This window comes from Cetorhinus maximus, chromosome 7 (assembly GCF_964194155.1).
Source record: "Cetorhinus maximus chromosome 7, sCetMax3.hap1.1, whole genome shotgun sequence".
In the NCBI taxonomy this organism is placed as follows: domain Eukaryota; kingdom Metazoa; phylum Chordata; class Chondrichthyes; order Lamniformes; family Cetorhinidae; genus Cetorhinus; species Cetorhinus maximus.
The window spans coordinates 65,060,416-65,087,661 of NC_135885.1; the positions used below are offsets into that span (position 1 = coordinate 65,060,416).

Below are 27,246 nucleotides of genomic sequence, written 5' to 3' on the forward strand. Positions count from 1 at the left end.
CCCAGGGGGTGGGTAGGAGGAGGTCCAGCAGGTTAATGTGGAAGAGGGTGGGATTTTCGTCAAGGAAGGGAGCTTGCACGTTCCCCGAGACACCCCGAAAGAAAACGGTTGTTCAGGACAACGGTTGTTCAGGCCGAAGGCTATTTGGGGAGACAGGGGTGGAATGCAGTGGGTGGACTCGCTAAGCCTGTCAATGAAGCTGAAAGACACCATTACACATTATTTAGTGAAAGTGAATATATTTCCAGATTGTAAGGTGACAAAATGTTTTCACCCATGCAAACAACTGTGCTCAGAATTTCTTAACTTTTGAACGCCTTAGACTTCTAGTTGCTACCCTGACATCCACAGCAGGCATGGAGACAGCCTGTGCAATGATTGGCTCTGATGCCTTCGGCGAGGGTCACCTGGAGAGTCAAGGCCTTGCGTGCCCTGGCTTGCTTTGGCTGTCCTCCCGTGCATCAGCTGCTCCTTCTGCAGTGACAGATGATGAGGTTGAGGGGATCACGGGCAAGGGGGACTTGGAGGGTGAAGGCAGCCTCTGAGATTCCTGAGTGGATGGACCAGGGTTGTCCAGCTGCCGTTCCTCCTCCCTTTGGGTGCCTAGGGGCTCCAGCCTGATTCCTCAAGAGGAAGGAGCACCAGGGGGGATGTTGTGGTGCCCCATTTCTCTCTCGTGACGTCCTGCAGGAACTCACCCATGGCTCCCGCGATGGAGTGCAGATCTGCACACATCTCTGCATTCTGCTGGACCAGGGTCTCCATGGCATCCGCCATCCTGCCCTGGAGACCTCCATATGAGCACATGTAGGCACCACTTCATCAGAGAGCAGGTGGACGTACTCTGGGACTCCTCACCATCTTGAGGCCATGCACAGATCAACATGTGTCCCCACACACACCCTGGGTTACCCTCCTTCCCCAGTATAGCCCTCGCCCTGCAGCCTCTTCCCTTGCCTGAGGCCACTTCTCCCCATTCGCCAAGCAAGCCTTAGCCCCTGCAGCCATACAAAGCCACCCCTGGCCTTATGGCTGGCGTGACACCTGCCTGTGAGCCCCCCTAAAAATGATGTGGTGCTGCCTGTGAAGCCTGGTGCTGAAGACTGAGTGCTGCCTGAAACAAGATAGGCAAACAAACCTGAAGTGCAGCTCACCAAGTGTGCATCGCTTGTGTGCTGTTGTGAAACACGTCGGTGTGTTATCACGTGAGTCTGGCGGGCTAGCCTTATAATGATATGCAGATGAATCACAATGAGGTCCTGACGTCCGATGACGAGCTGAGCAGACGATTGTAAACTGGTTTCATGACATCGTGAAACTAATTTTTGGCCTTCTTGCCATATTGTCTCCTCACTCCACTAAACATGTCCACGCTAGCGGGTACAGAAAATTCTGCTCTTAAGTTCTTTTTGAATGCCTTCTACTATTTATTTGGTTTCACAGCTTTTCTTTTTATTGTCTTCCACATCATAACTTTATGTTTATTAATTTCTCCTGGTTAACTTTCCAATTGTTCTACGTCTTTATTTTGACAAATGAAAATTGTATATTTAATTCATATTTTATTGGGCTGTGGTAAATCTTGTAGCAGTTCACAGGAAAGCAAGAATGATATGTGTAACAAGGTACAATATAACACGAATGTAGAATCAACAATGCTGAGCAGTGAAATAAACAATCCTCTAGCACTAAGATGCTACCTCATTCACAGAACCCTTCCCTCATTTTTTGCCCCCATGATATGCTGCTCCATGTTATATACTGTTGTTTTGAATATAATCTACTGATTAAAGATGGTGGGGCTCTTGTTGCCTTGGGTGCAATGGATAATTCAGACGCAACTTGCACCCGTTGTAAAATACAGCCAGGATTATACGGCCCCGCCGTGGCATGTCTCCCCCCAGCGGATGCGGCGAGCCATTTAAATCTCCATTCAGTTCGGCAGGACCATAATATCCCACCGGGCGGGAGGGGCCGTAAAATTCTGGCTATGTTTTTTTTAACCCTGAGTTTTCACCCAGTGTTTTAAAAAAATTTTTTTAGAAAAAATACTTTTCCAAGAAATTTCTTGATACATTTAGAAGTGAGAAAATTGATTTATTATCAATAAGTTACATTTTAAATCACAGTGTCAGTTCACCACCTGTGAGTAACCTGATTTTAAATCACTAAAAATGATTTTTAAATAATATACAAATCTGTTTTCTCTTTAGATTGTGGACTGCAGTAAGGTCCTTAGTAAATTAAAGAAAAATAATTCAAAATCTTTCAAAACGTGTCTATTACTGTCCTCCCATGCAAATGTTCCATCTTAATTTTTGGAGCCTTTCCAAAGTTCCGATATTAGTAGAAACTTCCAATGTTGATTTAATTCACTGCAGTATTGAGGGAGTGCTGCACTCTCGAATGTGCCTTCTTTCAAATGAGATGTTAAGATGTTTCAATTGAGGCCCAATGTCTTCTCAGGATCCCATGATTGTATTTCAAAGAAAGGCAGGGGAGTTATCCCTGGTGCCCTGGCCAATATTTAACCCTCAATCAACATCACAAAAACATATTATCTGGTCATTAGCACATTGCTGTTTGTGGGAGCTTGCTGTGTGCAAATTGCTGGCTGTGTTTCTTAAATGAAAACAGTGACTGCACTTCAAAATACTTCATCGCTTGTAAAACACTTTGGAATGTCCTGTGGTCATGAAAGACACTATATAAATACAAGTCTTTATTTTTAATCAACCTGGGGTATGGTTAGTTTTGTGGGAAGCGCTGATTTCTAATGTAATATTTTTAAAACTAGTGTAAGAGATTGTGAAAACTAGAGTTCCACTAAACACAGTTTGAGTTTAAAATTCCGCAACCTTTTGGAACTGGTTACACTGATGTTGGGGGAGTTGCTGTCATAAACCAGAACAGTCAAGCAGAAATTCTACGCCAGTATATTTATGAACTCCTTAGTGTGGTTTTGTTTTGGAATGTTTGTACAGTAATAAAGCAATTTAAATAAGAGAATGTAATAATGTCTGAAGTCAACTGCATACGTCATTCAAACTGGAATAACCTGATAGTTTGTGATCGAATTGAAGTGATGTGGAGCTGTTTTTTGTCATTTCAGACTGGGGAATGCAGCCTCTTGAATGTTTATGTCATGAATGTTTATTCTAGAATAGACCTAAGGTTTATACCAGTTGTTCACTTCTTTTTGTGAATGTTCTTTTAGTGACTTTCTTAGTGTGCACTCAGATGAGGGTTGTCAGGAACAAATTCCATAACGGATGTAGCATTGCATATTTGACTTCATCCAGTGAGACTCAGATCTATACCACAGGTAAACAATAGCCAAACAAAACTGTGTTTCATATTGTTTGATTTGATTATATTCATTGGAATAATAGCACTTAACAACAAAATATGTGCTTTATAAGTGTGTTTAGGGCAATGTACCTTTATAATGAAAATACATTAGATGTCAGTCACCACCAAGTATTTACATTTAAAGGTGTAATGGAGTTATTGCATCAGGTTTGCCAGTAATATTTCACAAAATAGTTGTGCATCCATCAGTATAACCTTGCAATGTTTTATTTATCAAGTATCGGCCTTAACATTTATGTAGGAATTCCCATAGTACCTTCTCCAATTTCTATTTATATAACTGACATGTGAATGTTATGTTAATTATACAAGTTTTTATAAATAATTTCCTTTCAGGAATTTTTGTGCATTAATTCATTATAAGATCAGCCAGCTAAGTTAGCAGCTTTATTTCTTTTTCTGCCATGCTAATTTTGAAGGAAAGCACTCTGATCCTGTTTCAATTGAAGTTTTATATATTTTATGAAAGAAAATGGTACATTTTAAAAATTCATTCAAAGGATGTAGACTTCGCTGGCTAGGCCAGCATATATTGCCCATCCCTAATTGCCCTTGGGAAGGTGGTGGTGAGCTGCCTTCTTGAACCGCTGCAGCCCATGTGGTGTAAGGTACACCCACAGTGCTGTTGGGGAAAGAGTTCCAGGATTTTGAACCAGCGGAAGTGAAGCAACAACGATATATTTCCAAGTCAGGATGGTGAGTGGCTTGGAGGGGAACATCCAGGTGGTGGTGTTTTCATGTATCTGCTGCCCTTGTCCTTCTACATGCTAGAGACCGCGGGTTTGGAAGGTGCTGTCTAAGGAATCTTTGTGTGTTTCTGCAGTGAACCTTGTAGATGGTACACATTTCTGCCATTGTGTGTTGGTGGTGGAGGAAGTGAATGTTTGTGGATGGGGTGCCAATCAAACGGGCTGCTTTGTCCTGGATGATGTCAACCTTGAGTGTTGTTGGAGCTGCACTCATCCAGCAAGTGGAGAGTACTCCATCACACACTTGACTTGTACATTGTGAACAGGCTTTGGGGAGTCAGGAGGTGAGTTACTCACCGCAGGATTCCTAGCCTCTGACCTACTGTCATAGTCACAGTATTTATATGTCTAGTCCAGTTCAGTTTCTGGTCAATGGTAACCCCCAGGATTTTGATAGTGGGGGATTCAGCAATGGTAATGCCATTGAATGTCAAGGAGCGATGGTTAGATTCTCTCCTGTTGCAGATAGTCATTACCTAGCAGCTGTGTGGTGCGAATGTTACTTGCCACTTGTCAGTCCAAGTCTGGATATTGTCCGAGTCTTGCTGCATTTTCCCATGGACTGCTTCAGTATCTGAGGAGTCATGAATGGTGCTGAACACCAGCGAACATCCCTACTTCTGATCTTATGATGGAAGGAAGGTCATTGATGAAGCAGCTGAAGATGGTTGGGCCTAGGACACTACCCTGAGGAACTCCTGCAGTGATGCCATGGAGCAGAGATGACTGACCTCCAACAACCATAACCATCTTATTTTGTGCTGGAATGACTCTAACCAGCGGAGAGTTTTCCCCCAATTTCCATTGACTCCAGTTTTGCTAGGGCTCCTTGATACCACACTTGGTCAAATGTGGCCTTGATGTCAAGGGCAGTCACTCTCACCTCATCTCTGGAGTTCAGCTCTTTTGTTCATGTTTGAACCAAGCCTGTAATGAGGTCAGGAGCTGAGTTGCCCCCCCCGAAACCAAACTGAGCATCAGTGAATGGGTTACAGGTAAGCAAGTGCTGCTTGATAGCACTGTTGATGACCCCTTCCATCACTTTACTGATGATTGAGAGTGGACTGATGGGGTGGTATTTGGCCAGGTTGGATTTGTCCTGCTTTTTGTGTAAAGGACATACCTGGGCAACTTTCCACATAGCCGGGTAGATTCCAGTGTTGTAGCTGTACTTAAACAGCTCGGCTGGGGATGCGGCAAATTCTGGAGCACGAGTCTTCAGTACTATTCAAAAACAAAAATAACTGGAAAAACTCAGCAGGTCTGACAGCATCTGCGGAGAGGAACACAGTTAACGTTTCGAGTCCGTATGACTCTTCAACAGAACTAAGGAAAAATAGAAAAGCAGTGAAATATAAACTGGTTTAAGGTGGGGTGGGACAAGTAGAGCTGGATAGCGGGCCAGTGATAGGTGGAGATAACCAAAAGATGTCATAGACAAAAGGACAAAGAGGTGTTGAGGCTGGTGATATCATCTAAGGAATGTGATAATAAAGGTACAGATAGCCCTAGTCGGGTGAGGGGAAGGGATCGAAATAGGCTAAAAGGCAAAGATAAAACAATGGTTGGAAATACATTTAAAAATAATAGAAATAGGTGGGAAAAGAAAAATCTATATAAATTATTGGAAAAAAGGGGTATCGGAAAGGGGGTGGGATGGAGGAGAGAGTTCATGATCTAAAATTGTTTAGATTTAAAGTCTAAAACTCAATATTCAGTCCGGAAGGCTGTAAAGTGCCTAGTCGGAAGATGAGGTGCTGTTCCTCCAGTTTGCGTTGAGCTTCACTGGAACAATGCGGCAGGCCAAGGACGGACATGTGGGCATGAGAGCAGGGCGGAGTGTTGAAATGGCAAGCGACAGGGAGGTCTGGGTCATGCTTGCGGACAGACCAAAGTCTGCGTTTGGTCTCTCCAATGTAGAGGAAACCGCATTGGGAGCAGCGAATGCAGTAGACTAAATTGACGGAAGTGCAAGTGAAATGCTGCTTCACTTGAAAGGAGTGTTTGGGCCCTTGGACGGTGAAGAGAGGGGAAGTAAAGGGGCAGGTGTTGCACCTTCTGCGGTTGCACAGGAAGGTGCCATGGGAGGGGGTTGAGGTGTAGGGGGTGATGGAGGAGTGGACCAGGGTGTCCCGGAGGGAACGATCACTGTGGAATGCTGCCGGAGGGGGTGAAGGGAAGATGTGTTTGGTGGTGGCATCATGCTGGAGTTGACGGAAATGGTGGAGGATGATCCTTTGAATGAGGAGGCTGGTGGGGTGATAAGTGAGGACAAGGGGGACCCTATCATGGTTCCGGGAGGGAGAGGAAGGTGTGAGGGCGGATGCGCGGGAGATGGGCCGGACATGGTTGAGGGCCCTGTCAACCACCGTGGGTGAAAAACCTCGGTTAAGGAAGAAGGAAGACATGTCAGAGGAACTGTTTTTGAAAGTGGCATCATCAGAACAGATGCGACTGAGGCGAAGAAACTGAGAGAATGGGATGGAGTCCTTACAGGAAGCGGGGTGTGAGGAGCTGCAGTTGAGGTAGCTGTGGGAGTCGGTAGGCTTGTAATTAATATTGGTGGACAGTCTATCACCAGAAATTGAGATAGAGAGGTCAAGGAAGGGAAAGGAGGTGTCAGAGCTGGACCATGTGAAAATGATGGAGGGGTGGAAATTGGAAGCAAAAGGTGTTCTGCAAAGCGGTCACCCAGTCTGCGTTTGGTCCCTCCAATGTAGAGGAAACCGCATTGGGAGCAGCGAATGCAGTAGACTAAATTGAGGGAAGTGCAAGTGAAATGCTGCTTCACTTGAAAATTCACTACCGACTCGCACAGTTACCTCGACTACAGCTCCTCACACCCCGCTTCCTGTAAGAGTCCATCCCATTCTCTCAGTTTCTTCGCCTCAGTCGCATCTGTTCTGATGATGTCACTTTCAAAAACAGTTCCTCTGACATGACATAGGAGTGCCTACCTTGAAGAAGTATTGCTCATCTCTCCGACAGGATTTCCATCTCTCTTTTGCCTTGTTCACCTTCATTGCTTTCCATTTCTCTCCTGGTGTTTGACAAGGTGTTTACTAAAACTCGCTTTCACAGGCATATTTCCTTCCTCAGTGACTGTCTCCGTCTCCGACTAACCCCATGTGGATTTCAACTGAAGTTCTATCCCTCATGTTTCAAACCCTCCCAGGATTACAGGTATCTCCGGGACGTACAACGCTCCTCGGACTGCTGTTCTCATCGCATCCTGAGATCCACACTCAGTGCCATGCGCCGCCATATGAACACACTCGAACTCTCCCTCCAGCAGCATCGCCGCATCCTATTTCTAAGCTGTCCGTGCCCCCAATTTCATTTTATTCTTCTCTCATCTGACGCCTCAACAAAAAACTTTGTCTCTTTCTTTCAGGTACAAAGGAACGCAAGCTCCAACAACTCATCAACACCAATGCCCATCCAGGACCCTCCACCCCTGCCTGTCCCTCTGTCCCCATCCTGTCTTTCAATCTCAGCTCCGGCCGTGTATTCATCATACCCGCTGACCTTCCCCTCTCCGATGCTGAACGTTCAGTGCTCAGCAAAGGACTTAGTTTCATACCCTTGCGCCCTCATCTCAATGAATTTCGGGCTCGGCACGATGCGGAACTCTTCTTCCGCTGCCTTCGTCTCCGTGCTCACTTCTTTGGGCAGGAGTCCTCTCCCCGTTCAAAGGATCCTTTTACCCGCCTCCAATATTCTCCCTCCACCTGGACCCCTCCCTCTGGATTCTTACCTTCTCTTGATCTTTTCATTGAGAACTGTCGGCGTGACATCAGTCGTCTCAATTTCTCTGCTCCTCTCACCCACTCTAACCTGTCTCTCACTGAACTTGCTGCACTCCGTTCTCTCAGGTCCAACCCTGACATTGTCATCAAACCTGCTGACAAGGGTGGTGCTGTTGTTGTCTGGTGCACTGACCTCTACCTCGCAGAGGCTGAGCGTCAACTCGCAGGCACTTCCTCCTACCTCCCCCTGGACCATGACCCCACCACTGAACATCAAGCCATTGTTTCCAGGACTGTTACTGACCTCATCTCCTCTGGAGATCTTCCTTCCACAGCTTCCAAACTCATAATCTCCCAACCTCGGACGGCCCACTTCTACCTCCTACCCAAAATCCACAAACAGGACTGTCCCGGCAGATCGATTCTGTCAGCCTGTTCCTGCCCCACGGAACTCATTTCTTGCTATCTTGACTCCATTCTCTCTCCCCTTCCCACCTACGTCCGTGATTCCTCTGACACCCTACATCATATCAACAATTTCCAGTTCCCTGGCCCCAACCGCCTCCTCTTCACCATGGACGTCCAATCCCTCTACACCTCCATCCCCCACCAGGATGGTCTGATCGCTCTCCGTTTCTTCCTTGAATAGAGGCCCGAACAATCCCCATCCACCACTACTCTCCTCCGTCTGGCTGAACTTGTTCTCACACTGAACAATTTATCTTTAAACTCCTCTCACTTCCTTCAAATAAAAGGTGTGGCTATGGGTACCCACATGGGCCCCAGTTATGCCTGTCTCTTTATGGGGTATGTGGAACATTCCTTGTTCCAGTCCTACTCCGGCTCCCTCCCACACCTCTCCGGTACATTGATGATTGCTTCGGTTCTGCTTCATGCTTTCGTCTGGACCTGGAAAAATTTATTAATTTTGCTTCCAATCTCCACCCCTCCATCATTTTCACATGGTCCATCTCTGACACTTCCCTTCCCTTCCTTGACCTCTCTGTCTCAATTTCTGGTGATAGACTGTCCACCAATATTAATTACAAGCCTACCGACTCCCACAGCTACCTCAACTACAGCTCCTCACACCCCGCTTCCTGGAAGGAGTCCATCCCATTCTCTCAGTTTCTTCGCCTCCGTCGCATCTGCTCTGATGATGCCACTTTCAAAAACAGTTCCTCTGACATGTCTTCCTTCTTCCTTAACCGAGGTTTTTCACCCACGGTGGTTGACAGGGCCCTCAACTGTGCCCGGCCCATCTCCCGTGCATCCGCCCTCACACCTTCCTCTCTCTCCCAGAACCATGATAGCGTCCCCCTTGTCCTCACTTATCACCCCACCAGCCTCCGTATTCAAAGGATCAGCCTCTGCTATTTCCGTCAACTCCAGCATGATGCCACCACCAAACACATCTTCCCTTCACCCGCCCGGCGGCATTCCACAGTGATCGTTCCCTCCGGGACACCCGGGTCCACTCCTCCATTACCCCCTACACCTCAACCCCCTCCCACGACACCTTCCCATGCAACCGCAGAAGGTGCAACACCTGCCCCTTTACTTCTCTTCTCCTCACTGTCTAAGGGCCCAAACACTCCTTTCAAGTGAAGCAGCATTTCACTTGCACTTCCGTCAATTTAGTCTACTGCATTCGCTGCTCCCAATGCGGTTTCCTCTACATTGGAGAGACTAAAGGCAGACTGGGTGACCGCTTTGCGGAACACCTTCGGTCTGTCCACAAGCATGACCCAGACCTCCCTGTCGCTTGCCATTTCAACACTGCGCTCCGCTCTCATGCCCACATGTACGCCCTTGGCCTGCTGCATTGTTCTGGTGAAGCTCAACGCAAACTGGAGGAACAGCACCTCATCTTCCGACTAGGCACTTTACAGCCTTCCGGACTGAATATTGAGTTCGACAATTTTAGATCATGAACTCTCTCCTCCATCCCACCCCCTTTCCGATACCTCTTTTTTCCAATAATTTATATAGATTTTTCTTTTCCCACCTATTTCCATTATTTTTAAATGTATTTCCATCCATTGTTTTATCTTTGCCTTTTAGCCTATTTCGATCCCTTCCCACCACCCCGTCCCCACTAGGGCTATCTGTACCTTTATTATCACATTCCTTAGATGATATCACCAGCCTCAACACCTCTTTGTCCTTTTGTCTATGACATCTCTTGGTTATCTCCACCTATCACTGGCCCTCTATCCAGCTCTACTTGTCCCACCCCCCCTTAAACCAGCTTATATTTCACCTTTTTTCTATTTTTCCTTAGTTCTGTTGAAGAGTCATACGGACTCGAAACATTAACTGTGTTCCTCTCCACAGATGCTGTCAGACCTGCTGAGTTTTTCCCAGGTATTTTTGTTTTTGTTTTGGATTTCCAGCATCCGCGGTTTTTTGTTTTTATCTCCAGTACTATTGCCAGAATGTTGTCAGGGCCCATAGCCTTTGCAGTATCCAGTGCCTTCAGCCGTTTCTTGTTATCACGTGGACTGAATCGAATTGGCTGAAGACTGGTACCTGTGATGCTGGGGACCTCCGGAGGAGGCCGAGATGGATTATACACTTGGCACTTCTGGCTGAAGATTGATGCGAATGCTTCAGCCTTATCTTTTGCACTGCTGTGCTGGGCTCCTCCATCATTGAGGATGGGGATATTTGTGGAGCCTCCTCCTCCGGTGGGTTGGTTAATTGTCGACTACCATTCACATCTGGATGTGGCAGGACTGCAGAGCTTAGATCTGATCCGTTGGTTGTGGGATCGCTTAGCTCTATCACTTGCTGCTTATGCTGTTTGGCACGCAAGTAGCCCTTTTTTATAGCTTCACCTCATTTTTAGGTTTGCCTGTTGCTGCTCCTGGCATGCCTTCCTGCACTCTTCATTGAACCAGGGTTGATCCCCTGGCTTGATGGTAATGGTAGAGTGGGGGATATGCCAGGCCATGAGGTTACAGATTGTGTTTCTGCTGCTGCCGATGGCCCACAGCGCCTCATGGATGCCCAGTGTTTAGTTGCTAGATCTGTTCGAAATCTATCCCATTTAGCATGGTGGTAGTGCCACCCAACACGATGAAGGGTATCCTCAATGTGAAGGTGGGACTTCGTCTCCACAATGACTGTGCAGTGGTTACTCCTACCGATACTGTCTTGGACAAATACAACTGCGGCAGGCAGATTGGTAAGGATGAGGTCAAGTATGTTTTTCCCTCTTGTTGGTTCCCTCACCACCTGCCACAGACCCAATCGAGCAGCTATATCATTTAGGACGCTTCAGCTCATTTTAGCTACTCTTTCCTTTTTTAAATACATGTAGAATTTCTTACTATCTTTTTTATATTTCAAGCTAGCTTTCTCTCATACTCTAATTTTTCCTTTTTCTTAGTCATTTTTTTCTGGTTTCTAAAACCTTCTGACCCACTACAAATCTTCACAGTACTGTATACTTTTTCTCTCAATTTGGTGCTATCCTTTGCTTCCTTTGTTAGCCACTGATGGAACGTCCTTCTCATAGAGTCTTTCTTAATGGAATGTATCTTTCTTGAGAATTATGAAATATCCTCTTAAATGCCTGCCACTGATTCTGTACTGTCTTACCTTTTAACCTATTTTCCCAGTTCACTTTAGACAACTCTGTCCTTATAGGGCTGGATTTTCAGCTCGACATGCAGGCATGCGCCCGACATGCACGAGCGTGAAATAGTACGTGATGACGTCGGGTGAGCGTCCCGATGTCATCACGCACTCACACGATATTTCGGCCGGCAGTTGCGCGCAGCTGACAATTAAGAGGGCTGTTAAGCCCATTAATAAATTAATTAAACTGAGTTTTTCCTTGCCCATCCAACCTCACAGCTAGCGGGCGGGCAAAAAGGCCAAGCAGCCTTTGGATTTTTGAGGAAACCTCGTCCACGGGCGGGATGAGGTTTCCGATGTTAATGAAAAATGAAATAAAAATTTTTAAATCTCATTTTTAACATGTCCCTGGTCATGTCACATGAGGGGACATGTTTACCTTAATTTTTAAATCTTTATTTCGGATGCTAGAAATCTTCAGCTCCCTGAGGCAGCTCTCTGCCTTCAGGGAGCTTTCACTGCGCGCTCCCCTGTGCTTGCGCTGACTTCCGAGCTCGCCCTCCTTCCGCACCCAGGCAGTGCTGAGTATTTCAGCACGCGATTCTTGCTGGCTGGTCATTAATTGGCCAGCCAACGTGAAATCGCAGTCGGGGCCCAACTGCGGTAGCAGACTGTTGCGCAGCCACTCCCCAGCCCGCCGCTGCGCCTGCCTGATAAGGTGAAAATCCTCCTCATACTTTTTATTTAGGTTTAAGACAATAGTCTTAGACCTACATTTCTCATCCTCAAACTGAATGTGAAATTCTATCATGTTCTGATCAGTGTTACCTAGAGGCTCCTTCACTATGAGGTCATTAATTAATCCTGTCTTTTTGCACATTACCAGATCTAAAACAGCCTGCTCCCTGGTTGGCACTAGAATGTACTGCTCTAAGAAATTGTCCCAAATTCACTCCATGAACTTATCTTCCAGGCTACCTTTGCCAACCTGATTGTCCAATCTACATGAAGATTAAAATCACCCATGATTATCGCTGTACTTTTCTTACAAGTCCCATTATTTCTTCCTGTATATTCTGTCCTATAGTGTAACGGCTGTTAGGGGACCTATAAGTTCCTCCCACATTTGACTTTTCCTCTTCACCATTTCTTATCTCTACCTAAACTGATTCTACATCTTGATCTTCTGAACTAAGGTCATCTCTCTCTACTGTACTAATGTCATCCTTAATTAACAGAGTTACCCACTACCTTTTCCCATTTTCGTGTCCTTCCAAAATGTTAAATACCCATGAATATTTAGGTCCCTACCTTGGTCAACTTCCAACCATATGTCCGAAATAGCTACCAGGTCTTGCATATTTATTTCAATTTGGGCCACCTTTTCTTCCATTTTATTACAAATGTTGCGTGCATTCAGATACAGAGCCTTTAATTCTGTCTTTTTTACCATTCTTGCAAACTCTGGCCTTATCTTCCGGTGCACAAATTTTAAATGCTGTGTCCCTTCCTGCCACACTCTGGTTATCATTACCTATATCACTCTATTGCCTTCTCCTTTCCCTTTAATTTACCACATCTCCCCACATGTGATCCCTCACCTCCACTATTTAGTTTAAAGCCCTCTCTACCGTCCTATTTATACGACTCACTTAGAACACTTGTCCCAGCACAGTTCAAGTGAAGACCTTTCCAGTGGTACAGCTCCCACTATCCCCAGTACTGATGTCAATGCCCTATGAAACTCGTTTCTCCAATCTTTGAACCACACATTCAACCCTCTAATCTTCTTTACCCTATGCTAATTCGCTAGTGACTCAGGTAGTAATCCAGAAATTATTACCTTTGTTGTTCTGCTTTTTAATTTAGCCCCTAGCTGCTCATAATTCCTAAGCAGAACCTTTTTCCTAGTCCTATCTATATTGTTGGTACCCATGTGGACCACGACAACTGTATCCTTTTACTGCCACTGCAAGTTCCTCTCTAGCCCCGAGCAGCTACCAAACCCTGACACTAGCCCAGGCAACATAACCTTCTGGACTCAAGCTCTTGGCTGAGGGGAACTGTGTCTATCTCCCACAGACTATACTGTCCCATACTACTACTACATTTCTATTTATTCTCCTGACTTGAATGGCTCCCTGCACCACTGTGCTAAGGACCGTTTGCTCATCCACTTTGCAGTCCATACTCTCATCCATGCAAGCTACAAGAACCTCAACCTGTTGGACAATTGCAAGGCCCAAGGCTCCTACACTTCTACCTTCTCAATCCCCATACCTGCCTCACTCGCAGTCACAACCTCCTGTCCCTGAACACAGACCAAATCAGAAAATCCTAGCTTGAAGGAATGCAACTGCCTTCTGGAACAAAGTGTCCAGGTAACTTTCCACTTTTCGGATGCATCACAGTGTCTGAAGCTCAGCCTCCAGCTTATCAACTTTGAGTCAGAGTTCATCAAGCCACAAAAACTTACTGCAGACATGGTTGTCATAGATCACATTGGCGTCCACCAGTCCCACATACTACAGCTGCAACACATCACCTGCCCCACCATTCTTATTGTGTTTTAATTAACTAATTAATTATTTTCTTAATTAAATTTTATTTAATGCCTCTAGCCTTGCTTGTGCTTGTGTTATTATTATTTTAATTACTATTATACTTATCCCGATTAAAATTCCCTAGTTTAGATGAAAGAAAACGCTCACCAACCAATCAATTACTTACCATCTTTCCTATTATGTTACATTTCAAATTTCTTCAGTATGCTCTGAACCCAAAGATTCAACACCACCCCGCTGCCCCGCCCACCATCCCATCCCTGAGACCTTCAAACTCTCACCACTGTTTCTAGGTTACCTCTATTTCTGGTAAGAGACCTGTGTTTTCTACAGCTACTGCAGGCTGAACCAAATTCCCAACATCATTCTTGGTATAAGTCCCAATTGGGTGTAGTCTCCTCTCCACTTGCCCTTTTACTTCTTATAATCTTATCATGTCAAATCAGCATTTAAAAAATGACACCATGACACATGTTACTCCAGTGATGGAAACATCAAGCATCTATTTTTTGTGGTTATTAGTTGGGAATTATTATACTTCACCTTTCAAACAGTTTTTTTTATCTCAGATTTCATAAAGACCAGTATCACCAACTCTTACAATCTTTCCAAATTCAAATGTCAGCTTGTACATGTAACATTCATCACAGAAATATTTGTAGTGATAGGAGATAATGCAAGAAATATTAAATAAATTAAACTTTAATCGTATCCCATTGTAATCAACTGAATGGAAATGCTATCAAAAGGATCACCAGAGATAGAAACATAGAAAATAGGAGCAGGAGTAGGTCATTCGGCCCTTCGAGCCTGCTCCGCTATTCAACATGATCATGGCTGTTCCTCTATCACAACGCTGTACTCCTGCACTCTCCCCATACCCTTGATGCCTTTAGAGCCCAGAAACCTATTTTCTTCTTAAATATATTCAGTGGCCTGGCCTCCACAGCCTTCTGTAGGTTCACCACTCTCCGAGTGAAGACGTTTCTCCTAATCTCAGTCCTAAATGGTCTACCCTGTATCCTGAGACTGTGATCCCTTGTTCTTGAACCCCCAGCCAGAGGAAATATCATCCTTGCATCCAGTCTGTCCATCCCTGTCAGAATTTTATGTTTCATTCTTCTAATCTCCAGTGAATACAGGTCTAATCGGCCCAATCTCTCCTTATACGATGATCCTGCCATCCCAGGAATCAGCCTGGTGAACCTTCGCTGCACTTCCTCTATGGCAAGTATATCCTTTCTTAGGTAAGGAGTCCAAAACTGCACACAATACTACAGGTGTGGTCTCACCAAGGCCCTGTACAGCTGCAGGAAGACATCCTTGCTCCTGTACTCAAGTCCTTTCGCAATGAAGACCAACATACTATTTGCTCCACCCTGTTCTCTTGCCCACATGTCTGTCCTTGGCTTGCTGCATTGTTCCAGTGAAGCCCAACGCAAACTGGAGGAACAGCACCTCATCTTCCGACTAGGCACTTTACAGCCTTCCGGGTTGAATATTGAATTCAACAACTTTAGATCTTAAACTCCCCCTCCCCCCATCCCCACCCCGTTTCTCTCCCCCCCCCCCCCCCCCCCCCCCCCCCCCGTTTTTTTTTCAATAATTTATATAGATTCTTCTTTCCCCATCTATTTCCATAATTTTTAAATCTAAAACTAAAACCTTGTTAGTCTTTCCACCCCACCCCCACTAGAGCTGTACTTTGAATATCCTGTCTTCCATTCTTAATTAGCACTTTTCTTAGACAAATATCACCACCTTCAACACCTCTCTGACCCTTTTGTCTGTGATATCTTTTGATTATCTGCTCATCTCCACAATCACCACACCCTCAATGTCTCTCTCCCCCCCCCACCCCCCCACCCACCTTAAACCAGTTTATATTTCTCCCTTCTTCTAACTATGCTTCAGTTCTGCCGAAGGGCCATGAAGGCTCGAAACGTTAACTGATTTCTTCTCCGCCGATGCTGCCAGACCTGCTGAGTTTTTCCAGGTAATTCTGTTTTTGTTTTGGATTTCCAGCATCCGCAGTAGCTTTTAGCTTTTTGATTTTATATTTGCCTTCTTAACTGCTTGTTGCACTAGCTTGCTTGCTTTTGGTGATTGGTGTACAAGGACACCCAAGTCCCTTTGTACATCAACATTTTCCAATCCATCACTATTTAATTAAACTCTGCCATTCTGTTTTTCCTACCAAATTGGATAACTTCACATGTATCCACATTATACTGCATCTACCATGTATTTGCCCACTCACTCAACCTGTCTAAGTTGTCTTGAAGCCTCTTAACACCCTCCCCATTGCTCACATTCCCACCAAGTTTGGTGTCGTCAGCAAAATTGGAAACGTTACATTTGGTTCCCTCATCTAAATCACTGATATATATTATGAATAGCTGGGACCCAAGCACTGAGCCCTGCAATATCTCACTAGTCACTGCCTGCTACTCCGAAAAATACCTATTTATTCCTGTCTGCTGTTTCCTGTCTGCTAACCAATTCTCAATCAATGCCAATATATTACCCCAATCCCATGTGCTTTAATTTTACACACTAACCTCTTATGTGGGACTTTATCAAACGCTTTCTGAAAATCCAAATACACCACATCCACAGGTTCTCCCTCATCTATTCTGCTAGTTACGTCCTCAAAGAACTCCAGTAGGTTTGTCAAACATGATTTCCCTTTCATAAATTCATGTTGACTTTGTCTAATCCTGTTGATGTTTTCTAAGTATCCTGTTATCACATCCTTTATAATAGACTCTAGCATTTTTTCAACGACTGAGGTTAGGCTAACTGGTCTGTAATTCACTGTTTTCTCCTTCCCTCCTTTTTTAAATAGTGGGATTACTTTTGCCACCCCCCAATCTGTTGGGACTGTTCCAGAATCTATAAAATTTTGGAAGATGACAACCAACGCATCCACTATTTCCATGGCCACCTCCTTTAGTACCCTGGGATGTAGATTATCAGGCCCTGGGGATTTATAGGCTTTCAGTTCCATTAACTTCTCCAGCACTATTGTTTTAGTAATATTAATTTCCTTCAATTCCTCCTTCTCACTAGACCATTGGTTCCCTAGTATTTCTGGGAAGTTACTTGTGTCTTCCTCTATGAAGACAGAGCTAAAGTAGTTGCTTAATTTCCCTGCCATTTGCTTGTTTTCTATTATAAATTCTCCAATTTCAGACTGTAAGGGGCCTACATTTGTCTTCACTAATCTACTTCAAAAGAGAAATAAAGAGGAGCAGTCATGAATTCACTTTCATTTCTAGCCAATCGTGACAACAGGCCTTACATTCTAGGACATCATCCCCAACAACCATTTTCATGGTTTTGCTCATCTTGTATCTTGTCAGCCTTTTGTGAAACATTCATATCTTTTTTCAGGGTCATTGGCTACAGTCTGATCACCCTGTTTTCCTATCAGATTGTTTGTTTTAACTGCCTGCTAATGAATTATCTTAATTGCCTTGAAGTTCATTTTTAACTGTCACATTTTGGTGTCCATCTTTGATGAAAACTAGAGCGTAATTGAATAATCACAAAAAGAATATTGCTTTATCATATATATTCTATCAAATGATAAAACAACTTTAATGTTCTTTACTCCAACATTCATATCAAGTCAATTTTAAATGCAACCCCAAAAACCTCTCCAGTATTGAAAAAATACTCATATGCAAATTAAAACTAATGGTTGAATCATTTTTTTAAGGTCATGTATGTCCATCTGATTTTTCAATTCCAAATAACACTTTAAATAATTTGTGAAAAATATTGCATGCAGGTTATCACAAGGGAAGACCATACACAACTGACACTAGAGTCAAAAGATTTATTCAGTGGGCAAAAGCACAACATGAGAGAGATTTTCAGAAAATATCTGTGGTTGGAGGATATTATTCATTTCCCCCCTTGCCTTCAAGCTTCAAGGCCTACAGTCAAAACATGAAAGGTATGGTTTGAAAGCTGATGCTGTGGAATACAATTAATTAATTAATTGGCCCAGATCTTCTGTTCCCCAGGGTAACGGTAACTCTATCCACCCGCAGACTAGGTGACCGCTTTGCAGAACACCTTCGGTCTGTCCGCAAGCATGACCCAGACCTCCCTGTCGCTTGCCATTTTAACACTTCACCCTGCTCTCTTGCCCACATGTCTGGCCTTGGCTTGCTGCATTGTTCCAGTGAAGCTCAACGCAAACTGGAGGAACAGCACCTCATCTTCCGAATAGGCACTTTACAGCCTTCCGGACTGAATATTGAGTTCAACAACTTTAGATCTTGAACTCCCTCCTCCATCCCCACCCCCTTTCCGTTTCTTCCCCCTCCCTTTTGTTTTTTCCAGTAATTTATATAGATTTTTCTTTTCCCGCCTATTTCCATTATTTTTAAATGTATTCCACCCATGGTTTATTTCACCCCACCCCCACTAGAGCTACCTTGCTTGTCCTGCTCTCCACTCTTAATTAGCACATTCTTTTAGATAATATCACTACATTCAACACCTCTTTGTTCTCATGTCTGTGACATCTTTTGGTTATCTCCTCCTATCACTGCTTGCTTGTCCCAACAACGCCACCCCCCCCTTCTCCCCCCCACCCCCTCTTAAACCAGCTTATATTTCACCCCTTTCCTATTTCTACTTAGTTCTGTTGAAGGGTCATGAGGACTCGAAACGTCAACTTTGCTCTTCTCCGCCGATGCTGCCAGACCTGCTGAGTTTTTCCAGGTATTTCTGTTTTTGTTTTGGATTTCCAGCATCCGCAGTTTTTTGTTTTTATTTCTATCCACCCCTCCCCTCCCTTCTCCCCTCTCCACTGGACTCCCAACTACTCCCCCAATTCCTCCAACCTCTACCCTCCCAATTACCACTTGACCCTCCAACTACCCCCAAACCCAGACTACCCTTCTGAACCCATCCCTCCTGACCACCAGACCCCACACTCCCCCCAACTATCCCCCAACTACCCACCCCTCCTATTCGACTGTCGCATGTCACGTTCCCCCCACCCCGACTACCCACCCCCACTTTCCTGGCTACTCTCCCTTGCCCCCAACCAGCATACCAGCATTTGAATTCTCTGAAGGAGGGGGAGATGAATTGCAGTGTTGTGAGTGAAAATTCTGGATTAAGGAGCCTGCGCAGATTCAATGGGCAAATGATCTCATCTGTGGTATGTTATTCTATGATTCCGTGAAAGGTGATTAGAGCTTGAAACATTTCAGCTTTGATAATAGATTGTGACATCTTAAAATTGATAATACTATTTAAAGGCCTGCTTTAGGGAGCCCAAGTACTGTTTGTGACACGTAACTTTAAAAAAAAATGTTGCTGAGCTAAAATATTTCCTTTCTTGCAGTCCAAGAGCAGTGGCTCTGCAGGGAGGGACATATGTTGTCACTATTTTAAAAATATATTACTGAACCCAAATTTCCCATTTAAAACAATCAAATGTTTCATTGCAAATAGCAATGCAATACTATACTTTCTATTGTTAGTGGTATTTCATTGTGAATTACGCTACATGCTATTATTATTGCTCGTAGTAGTTTCTTTGTAATTGCCATTGTTGAATTTTTATTAATTATTGATATTATTGCATTTTTGGGGGAAACTAATAACATTTCATTTTAAATAATGGCAGGCAATCATGTAACAATTCTGCTCAACAAAAAACATGCACCAGAGGTTAAACAGAAAATATAAAAGTTGTATATAGTTTTTTTTCTTTACAATTTAAGGCATTTTTACTGTAATGCACTGTCATGCATAGTTTTCAAATTGATGATGTCACATTTGAACATAAATGACCTGATCTCTAAAAAGTCATTGGCTGTGAAGGTTCACTTTGGATAATGGTCTCCCAAGACTAGATCTAAAAATTTTTAAAGCCTGAATATTTGCAGCTCTTTGCCAAATATATATTTTTATTTTAAACTCTGAAAGGTTGGCCATTTTTTGGTATGTATTTTAATTATATAGTTTTGAACTTGGGTATGAATCTTATTATGCATTAAAGGCCATCATTAAGATCTAGAATAACAATTTATGTAATGTTTCACTGTTGGTAAACTGTGCAAATACTTTGTTTTTTGGTTTATTCCATTTACCCATGTGCAATGTAGTAATGAATTGCATTTTCTTTTCATTCAACATAACAGAGGTCACTCTCACATCACTGCAGGAGTTCAAGGAAAAAGTAGAAAGTTTGCATTATAGGGAGCATAAGCATATAGTTATTCAAGGAATCATTACTGCTGTCAAATATACTATGCACACCACTTCCATTGGATATTTAATAGACAAGAAACCCATTCAGGTATGAACTATATTTATATCCATCCTCTAGTGTATCTCCTTTCAAATTGGCTTTTCATGTGATTAGGAGAGAAAATCCCATTCAAATTTCCTTGTCACTCATGTTGTCTCTAACCATTTTCCCGACGCATTTCATCATGTCTTTGTTTCCCAGTTAAAATAGAAAAATGTTACTGAGATGCAGCCAAGTAGAATACTCAAAATAATGAAAATTTCATGGATTGTTGTATGAATGTTTCAACTACTTATCAGTGATGATGTCAGGTTTTTGTGCTCTTGGTCAGAATTTAAACTACGAACATACGAATTAGGAGCGGGAGTAGGCTACTCGGCCCCTTGAGCCTACTCCACCATTAAATAAAATCATGGCTGGTCTGAATGTAACATCAACTCCACATTCCTGCCTACCCGATAACTTTTCATCCCCTTGTTAATCAAGAATCTATCTAGCTCTGCCTTAGAAATGTCCAAAGACTGCTTCCACTGCCTTTTGAGGAAGAGAGTTCCAAAGACTCACAACCCTTTGAGAGAAAAAAATTTCTCCTCATCCCTGTCTTAAATGAGCGACACCTTATTTTTAAACAGTGACCCCTAGTTCTAGATTCTCCCACAAGAGGAAAAACTCTTTTTTAAAAAATTCATTTTTACGGGATGTGGGCTTCGCTGGCTGGGCCAGCATTTATTGCCTGTCCCTTGTTGCCCTTTAGAAGGTGGTGGTGAGCTGTCTTCTTGAACCGCTGCAGTCCATGTGGTGTAGGTACACTCACAGTGGTGTTAGGAAGGGAGTTCCAGGATTTTGACCCAGCAACAGTGAAGGAACGGCGATATATTTCTACGTCAGGATGGTGAGTGACTTGGAGGGGAACTTCCAGGTGGTGGTTTTCCCATGCATCAAAATCCTGGAACTCCCTTCCTAACAACACTGTGGGTGTACCTACACCACATGGACTGCAGTGGTTCAAGAAGGCAGCTCACCACCACTTTCTCAAGGGCAACTAGGCATGGACAATAAATACAGGCCCAGCCAGCGAAGCCCACATCCCATGAATGAATAAAAAAAATAATCTGCTGCCCTTGTTCTTCTAGATGGTATTGGTCGTGGGTTGGGAAAATGCTGTCTAAGGAGCCTTGGTGAATTCCTGCAGTGCATCTTTTAGATGGTACACATTGCTGCTACTGTGCATCGGTGGTGGATGGAGTGAATGTTTGTGGATGTGGTGCCAGTCAAGCGGGCTGCTTTGTCCTGGATGATGTCAAGCTTCTTGAGTGTTGTGGGAGCTGCACTTATCCAGCAAGTGGGGAGTATTCCATCACACTCCTGACTTGTGCCTTGTAGATGTGGGCAGGCTTTTGGGGAGTCAGGAGGTGAGTTACTTGTCACAGGATTCCTAGCCTCTGACCTGCTCTTGTAGCCACAGTATTTATGTGGCTAGTCCAATAAAGTTTCTGGTCATTGGTAACCCCCAGGATGTTGATAGTGGGGGATTCAGTGATGGTAATGCAATTGAATGTCAAGGGGTGATGGTTAGATTCTCTCTTGTTGGAGATGATCATTGCCTGGCACTTGCATGACGCGAATGTTACTTGCCACTTGTCAGCCCAAGACTCCACATCCACCTTGTCAAGACCCCTAAGGACCTTAAAGGCCTCAGTTAAGTTGCCTCTTCCTCTTCTAAACTCCAGTGGATACAAGCCTAATCTGTCCAGGCTTTCCTCGTAAGACAACCCGCCTATTCCTGTTATTAGTCGAGTAAACCTTCTCTGAACTGCTTCTAACACATTTACATCTTTCTTTAAATAAGGAGACCAGTACTGTACACAATACTCCAGATGTGGTCTCACCAATGCCCTGTGCAACTGGAGCATAACCTCCCTACTTTTGAAATCAATTCCCCTCACAATAAATGATCACATTCTATTAGCTTTTCTAATTACCTGCTGTACCTGCACAATAAAGAGACTTCCATTCTCCACTTTAAGGGGAGGCAATGGCGCAGTGATATTGTCACTGGACTGGTAATCCAGAGACCCAGGGTAATGCTCGCGGGACCCGAGTTCGAACCACACTACAGCAGATGGTGGATTTTGAATTCAATAAAAAGGCTGGAATTAAGGACAGAATTTTGCCCTTGGTGGGCAGGGGCGGTTGGGAAGCCGCCGCCATCCACGATCGGCACTGGACTGCGATTTCACGTTGGTGGGCCAATTAAGGCCCGCCCAACCTGAAACGCGAGTGGCAGCTCCAAGCGCTGCCTGTGGCGTGGGGGGGAGTGTGAACTTCGCGCATGTGCCTCAGGGAGATTATGAAGCACTCACTCACGCACTCTTTCCACGGATGACGTTTCCAAAAAAATTCAAAGGCCAACCGTTAGGTTGGACGGGCAGTGGAAAATTTAAGTGAATTGATTACTTAATGGCCTTTACAGGCCTTTTAATTGTCGGTGGGTGCGGTGCCGGCTCTGGCGCGCACACCCGCTGACCAAACTATCACGCGACTGCGTGTTGACGTCAGCACGTTCGGCCGATGTCAACGCACGCCATTTCACGCTCGAGAGGGTCAGGCACATGCCCGCTCACTGAGCGAAAATTTCTGCTCTAAATGTCTAATGAGGACCATGAAACCACTGTCAATTATTGTAAAAACCCATCTGGTTCACTAATGTCCTTTAGGGAAGGAAATCTGCCATCCTTATCTGGTCTGGACTAAATGTGACTCCAGACCCACAGCAATGTGGTTGACTCTTAAAATACTCTGTGAACAAGGGCAATTAAGGATAGGCAATAAATGCTGTCCGAGCCAGTGACACCCACATTGAACAAAAAAAGAAAAACTTCTAAAGAAATATAAATGCATTTGACTTGCAGCATGCTGGAATAATCTGACCTACAGTTCCAGGTAAACCAGGCTGACTAGAAGTAAGAAAAACAGAAAATGTTGGCAAAACTCAGCAGGCCTGATAGCATCTGTGGAGAGAAAAATAAAGTTGACGTTTCAAGTCCCTGTGACCCTTCTTCAGAGGAAGTAGAAATGTGATGAAATTTATACTGCTTAAGGTGGGTAGAGCATGTGAATCTGGATAGAAGGCCAGCGATAGGTGGGGGCAAAACAGAGATTGACAAATTTCATCACATTTCTACTTCTCTGTAGCTCTGAAGAAGGTTCATATGGACTTGAAACGTCAACTCTGTTTCTCTTTCCATAGATGCTATCAGACCTGCTGCCTTTTTCCAGCACACCTCAATTTTTGAATGTCACTTCTACCCTCAGCACCTTTCTTTTTATTCTGAGGAAAAGCTTCCTGTGAATTTCCACCTACTCCTTCAATTCCCTGACTACCCATCTTCCTTTCACCTTCCCACTTTCTATCTTTTCTGCTTTAAAAGACTAACAAAAAGGTTCAGCTCTATGAACTAACTCATAATCATCAGCTATCTCTGCTGCTAGTCTTACCATTTAAACCCTCTGATCCTCCACATGAGTTCTCACTACCGAAAGGATTGAATCTTTAAATTTTTCCAAAAGAATTACTTCCCTAAGAGCTGCATATGTTGTCTCTAACTTTAATGCCCATATCCACTCATCAAAATTACTTTGTTTTACTCTTTCAAACTCAATATAAGTTTGCCCAGGCTGTTTTAAGGCTGGTATTCACCCCACAGTGGGCAATGCAGGAAGCTCAAAAAGCAAACCCTGTTGAGCTTGCTTGCGGGCTTCCAGGGGCGGGTCACTCATTCAAAGGCACTCAATGTCTGATCAAGGGACCCGGCATAAGGAAGGAGGCAGTCTGCTGAAAACCACCCCCCTTCCCTTGCTGCTGACCCTCCTCCCCCTTGACCCCCATCCCACCATCACCTCATCTGCCTCTCTGCGATCCTGGGCCTCAGGTGGGTGCACTGCTGGCAGCTACCACTGCTTCCACATGGCGCTGCTGAGAAATGGACAGCTGTCGGTCTCTGATTGACCAGCAGCTCTCAGGAAATGGATTTCTGCGCCCTGGGCCCTTGATCCCCAGGAACGCCTACCGTTGCTGAGTTAAGTGCCTGATTGGCACTTAATTCGGCAGGTCTTACCAAAAGGAGGTGACAAGAGGCTCCCACCGGCTCTCCAGCTAGCGGACAAGACCCCTCTCACCTCCAGTTAGTACCACTCAATGTGTCCAATCTAGTTATTTAATTGAATTTCTTAAATTTCGACCATCTACTTTGCTTGACTCTTGAAATTTGTGAATTACACACAGCCCGTACAGACTGAAAAAGCCGATAATGAGCTAGACAGATACTCATCTAATGAATATAAAGCCAAAGTGACTAATAACCAGTCATCAAGACAGGATTATTTACATAACTTCAGTAAGACCTTTCAAAGTTTCGGACAAATATTGGAGCCTGAAGAAGAAGTTATGTGCCTTGCAAGAGATCATTACAACCTTAGGTAATTTATTTTTATTTCCCTCAAATTATGTTGAAAATAAACGTTATCTAATGGCCAGTTAACTTCAGACATTTTTGCACATAATTAACTACAAAAGGCCTTTTTTAAGGGTCTGACAAAGATTACACACCCAAGATCACATATCATTGAACTTTCCTTTTCAGGTTTTCTAACCAGTTTGTATAATGTCTCTACATGTTATCAATGAGTATTTTAGAAGCTGCTTATTTTTGTGGTGTGGTTTCTTGTGATGTGACCAGGAGATTTGGTTTATAACATGTGCAATGTCATGGAACAGGAAGGGATAGTTTAATAAAAAATACACTGACACCATATTTACAGCGATGCATGGAGGCTGAAAACAGCCAAGGAATCCGTGAGGGCACACTGAGGTCCTGATGAACTTAATGGCAAGACTACTTTATCACTTTTTGTTGTATGTGTATCTAGCATAAAGAGAAAAGGCAGTGGATGGATGCATGAATGGCATGTTGGGGTGAGTTTCCCATATTTAAGTCTCTACTAGAGACCTAAAAGGTAACCTGTGTGTTGTTGGAGAAGATGTGGGCATTGTTCTTCATGAATATGGACAAAGAAATAGACAAGTTGCAAAAAAATGTTTTGGATTGGGGGAGAGTGGATTTTAGTAAAGTAAGGCAGGTAGACTGGGAACAGCTACTTGTGGGGAAATCTACAGAGGAGCAGTGGGGGGTGTTCAAAAAGGAAATGGGGAGGGTACAGGCTCAACATGTTCCCTCTAGGGTGATAGGAAGGAGTAACAAGTCCAGAGAACCATGGAGGACCAGGGATATTCAGGATAAGATGAGAAAGAAAAGAGAAGCTTTTAGCAGGTACAAGGGGAGCAAATCAGCGGAGGCATTAGTGGAGTACAGAAAGTGCAGGGTGGAGATTAAAAAAGCAATTAGGAGAGCAAAGAGGGGAAATGAGAAAGTTCTGGCTGGTAAAAGTAGAGAAAATCCCAAGTTATTCTGTAAGTATATCAATGGGAAGAGGATAACCAGGGAAAGAGTAGGGCCCATTAGGGACCAAGGGGGCAATCTATGGGTGGAGCCAGAGGACATTGGTAGGGAGTTGAACGAATACTTCTCATCCGTCTTCACCCAAGAGAATGAGGATGAAGGTATCGAACTCAGGGAGAGAGACTGCGAGGTTCTTGAGCAAATTGATATAGGGAGTGACAAGGTATTGGAGGTGTTGGCAGGCTTAAAAGTGGACACATTTCCAGGTCCTGATGATTTGTGTCCCAGACTGCTGAGGGAGGCAAGGGAGGAGATCGCAGGGGCTCTGATCCAAATTTTTAATTCCTGTATAGCCACGGGGGAGGTGCCAGAGGACTGGAGAACAGCTGATGTGCTTCTGCTATTTAAGAAGGGTTGTAGAGATAAGCCAGGAAACTACAGACCAGTGAGTCTCACGTCAGTGGTAGGGAAACTATTGGAGGAAATTCTGAAGGAGAGATAAGGTTTGATCAGTGATAGTCAGCATAGCTTTGTCAGAGGGAGGTCATGCCTAACAAATTTGATTGAATTTTTTGAGGAGGTGACCAGGTGTGTAGATGAGAGTAGCACAGTTGATTTAGTTTATATGGATTTCAGCAAAGCTTTCGACAAGGTCCCACATGGGAGACTTATAAAGAAGGCAAATGCACATGGGATACAGGGTAATTTGATAAGGTGGATTCAGAATTGGCTTAGTTGTAGGAGACAGAGGGTGATGACAGAAGGATGCTTTAGTGACTGGAAGCCAGTGTCCAGTGGCGTACCACAGGGATCTGTGCTGGATCCCCTATTATTTGTCATTTATATAAACGACATAGATGATTATGTGGGGGGTAGGATTAGTAAGTTTGCGGATGACACAAAGATTGGTCGGGTGGTTAACAGTGAGGTTGAGTGTCTTAGGCTACAGGAAAATATAGACGGTATGGTCAAATGGGCAGATAAGTGGCAAATGGAATTTAACCCTGAACAGTGTGAGGTGATACACTTTGGAAGGAGTAATTTGATGAGGAAGTATTCAATGAACGGTATGATACTAGGAAGCTCTGAGGAACAAAGGGACCTTGGCATATGTGTCCATAGATTCCTGAAGGCGGAGGGGCATGTTAGTAGGGTGGTGAAAAAGGCATATGGGCCTTTATCAGTCGAGGCATAGATTACAAAAGTAGGGAGGTCATGTTGGAGTTGTATAGAACCTTGGTGAGGCCACAACTGGAGTACTGTGTGCAGTTCCGGTTGCCACATTATAGGAAGGATGTGATTGCACTGGAGAGGGTGCAGAGGAGATTCACCAGGATGTTGCCTGGGATGAAACATTTAAGTTATGAAGAAAGGTTGGATAGACTTGGGTTGTTTCCGTTGGAGCAAAGAAGACTGAGGAGCAACTTGATCGAGGTGTACAAGATTATGAGCGGCATGGACAGGGTGGATAGGGAGCAGCTGTTC

At 44.2% G+C, this 27,246-nt stretch overlaps 1 protein-coding gene across 1 annotated transcript in view; it reads left to right on the forward strand.

The window, feature by feature from the left end:
• The window catches only part of LOC144682411 (RPA-related protein RADX-like), a 108,193-nt gene that overhangs the window by 52,042 nt on the left and 28,905 nt on the right, over positions 1-27,246 (forward strand). The window contains exons 7-10 of the mRNA XM_078544821.1: positions 3,218-3,325; positions 17,816-17,983; positions 20,193-20,350; positions 24,588-24,781. Coding sequence (XP_078400947.1) covers positions 3,218-3,325; positions 17,816-17,983; positions 20,193-20,350; positions 24,588-24,781 — 628 coding nt within the window. The remainder of the gene's footprint in view (positions 1-3,217; positions 3,326-17,815; positions 17,984-20,192; positions 20,351-24,587; positions 24,782-27,246) is intronic.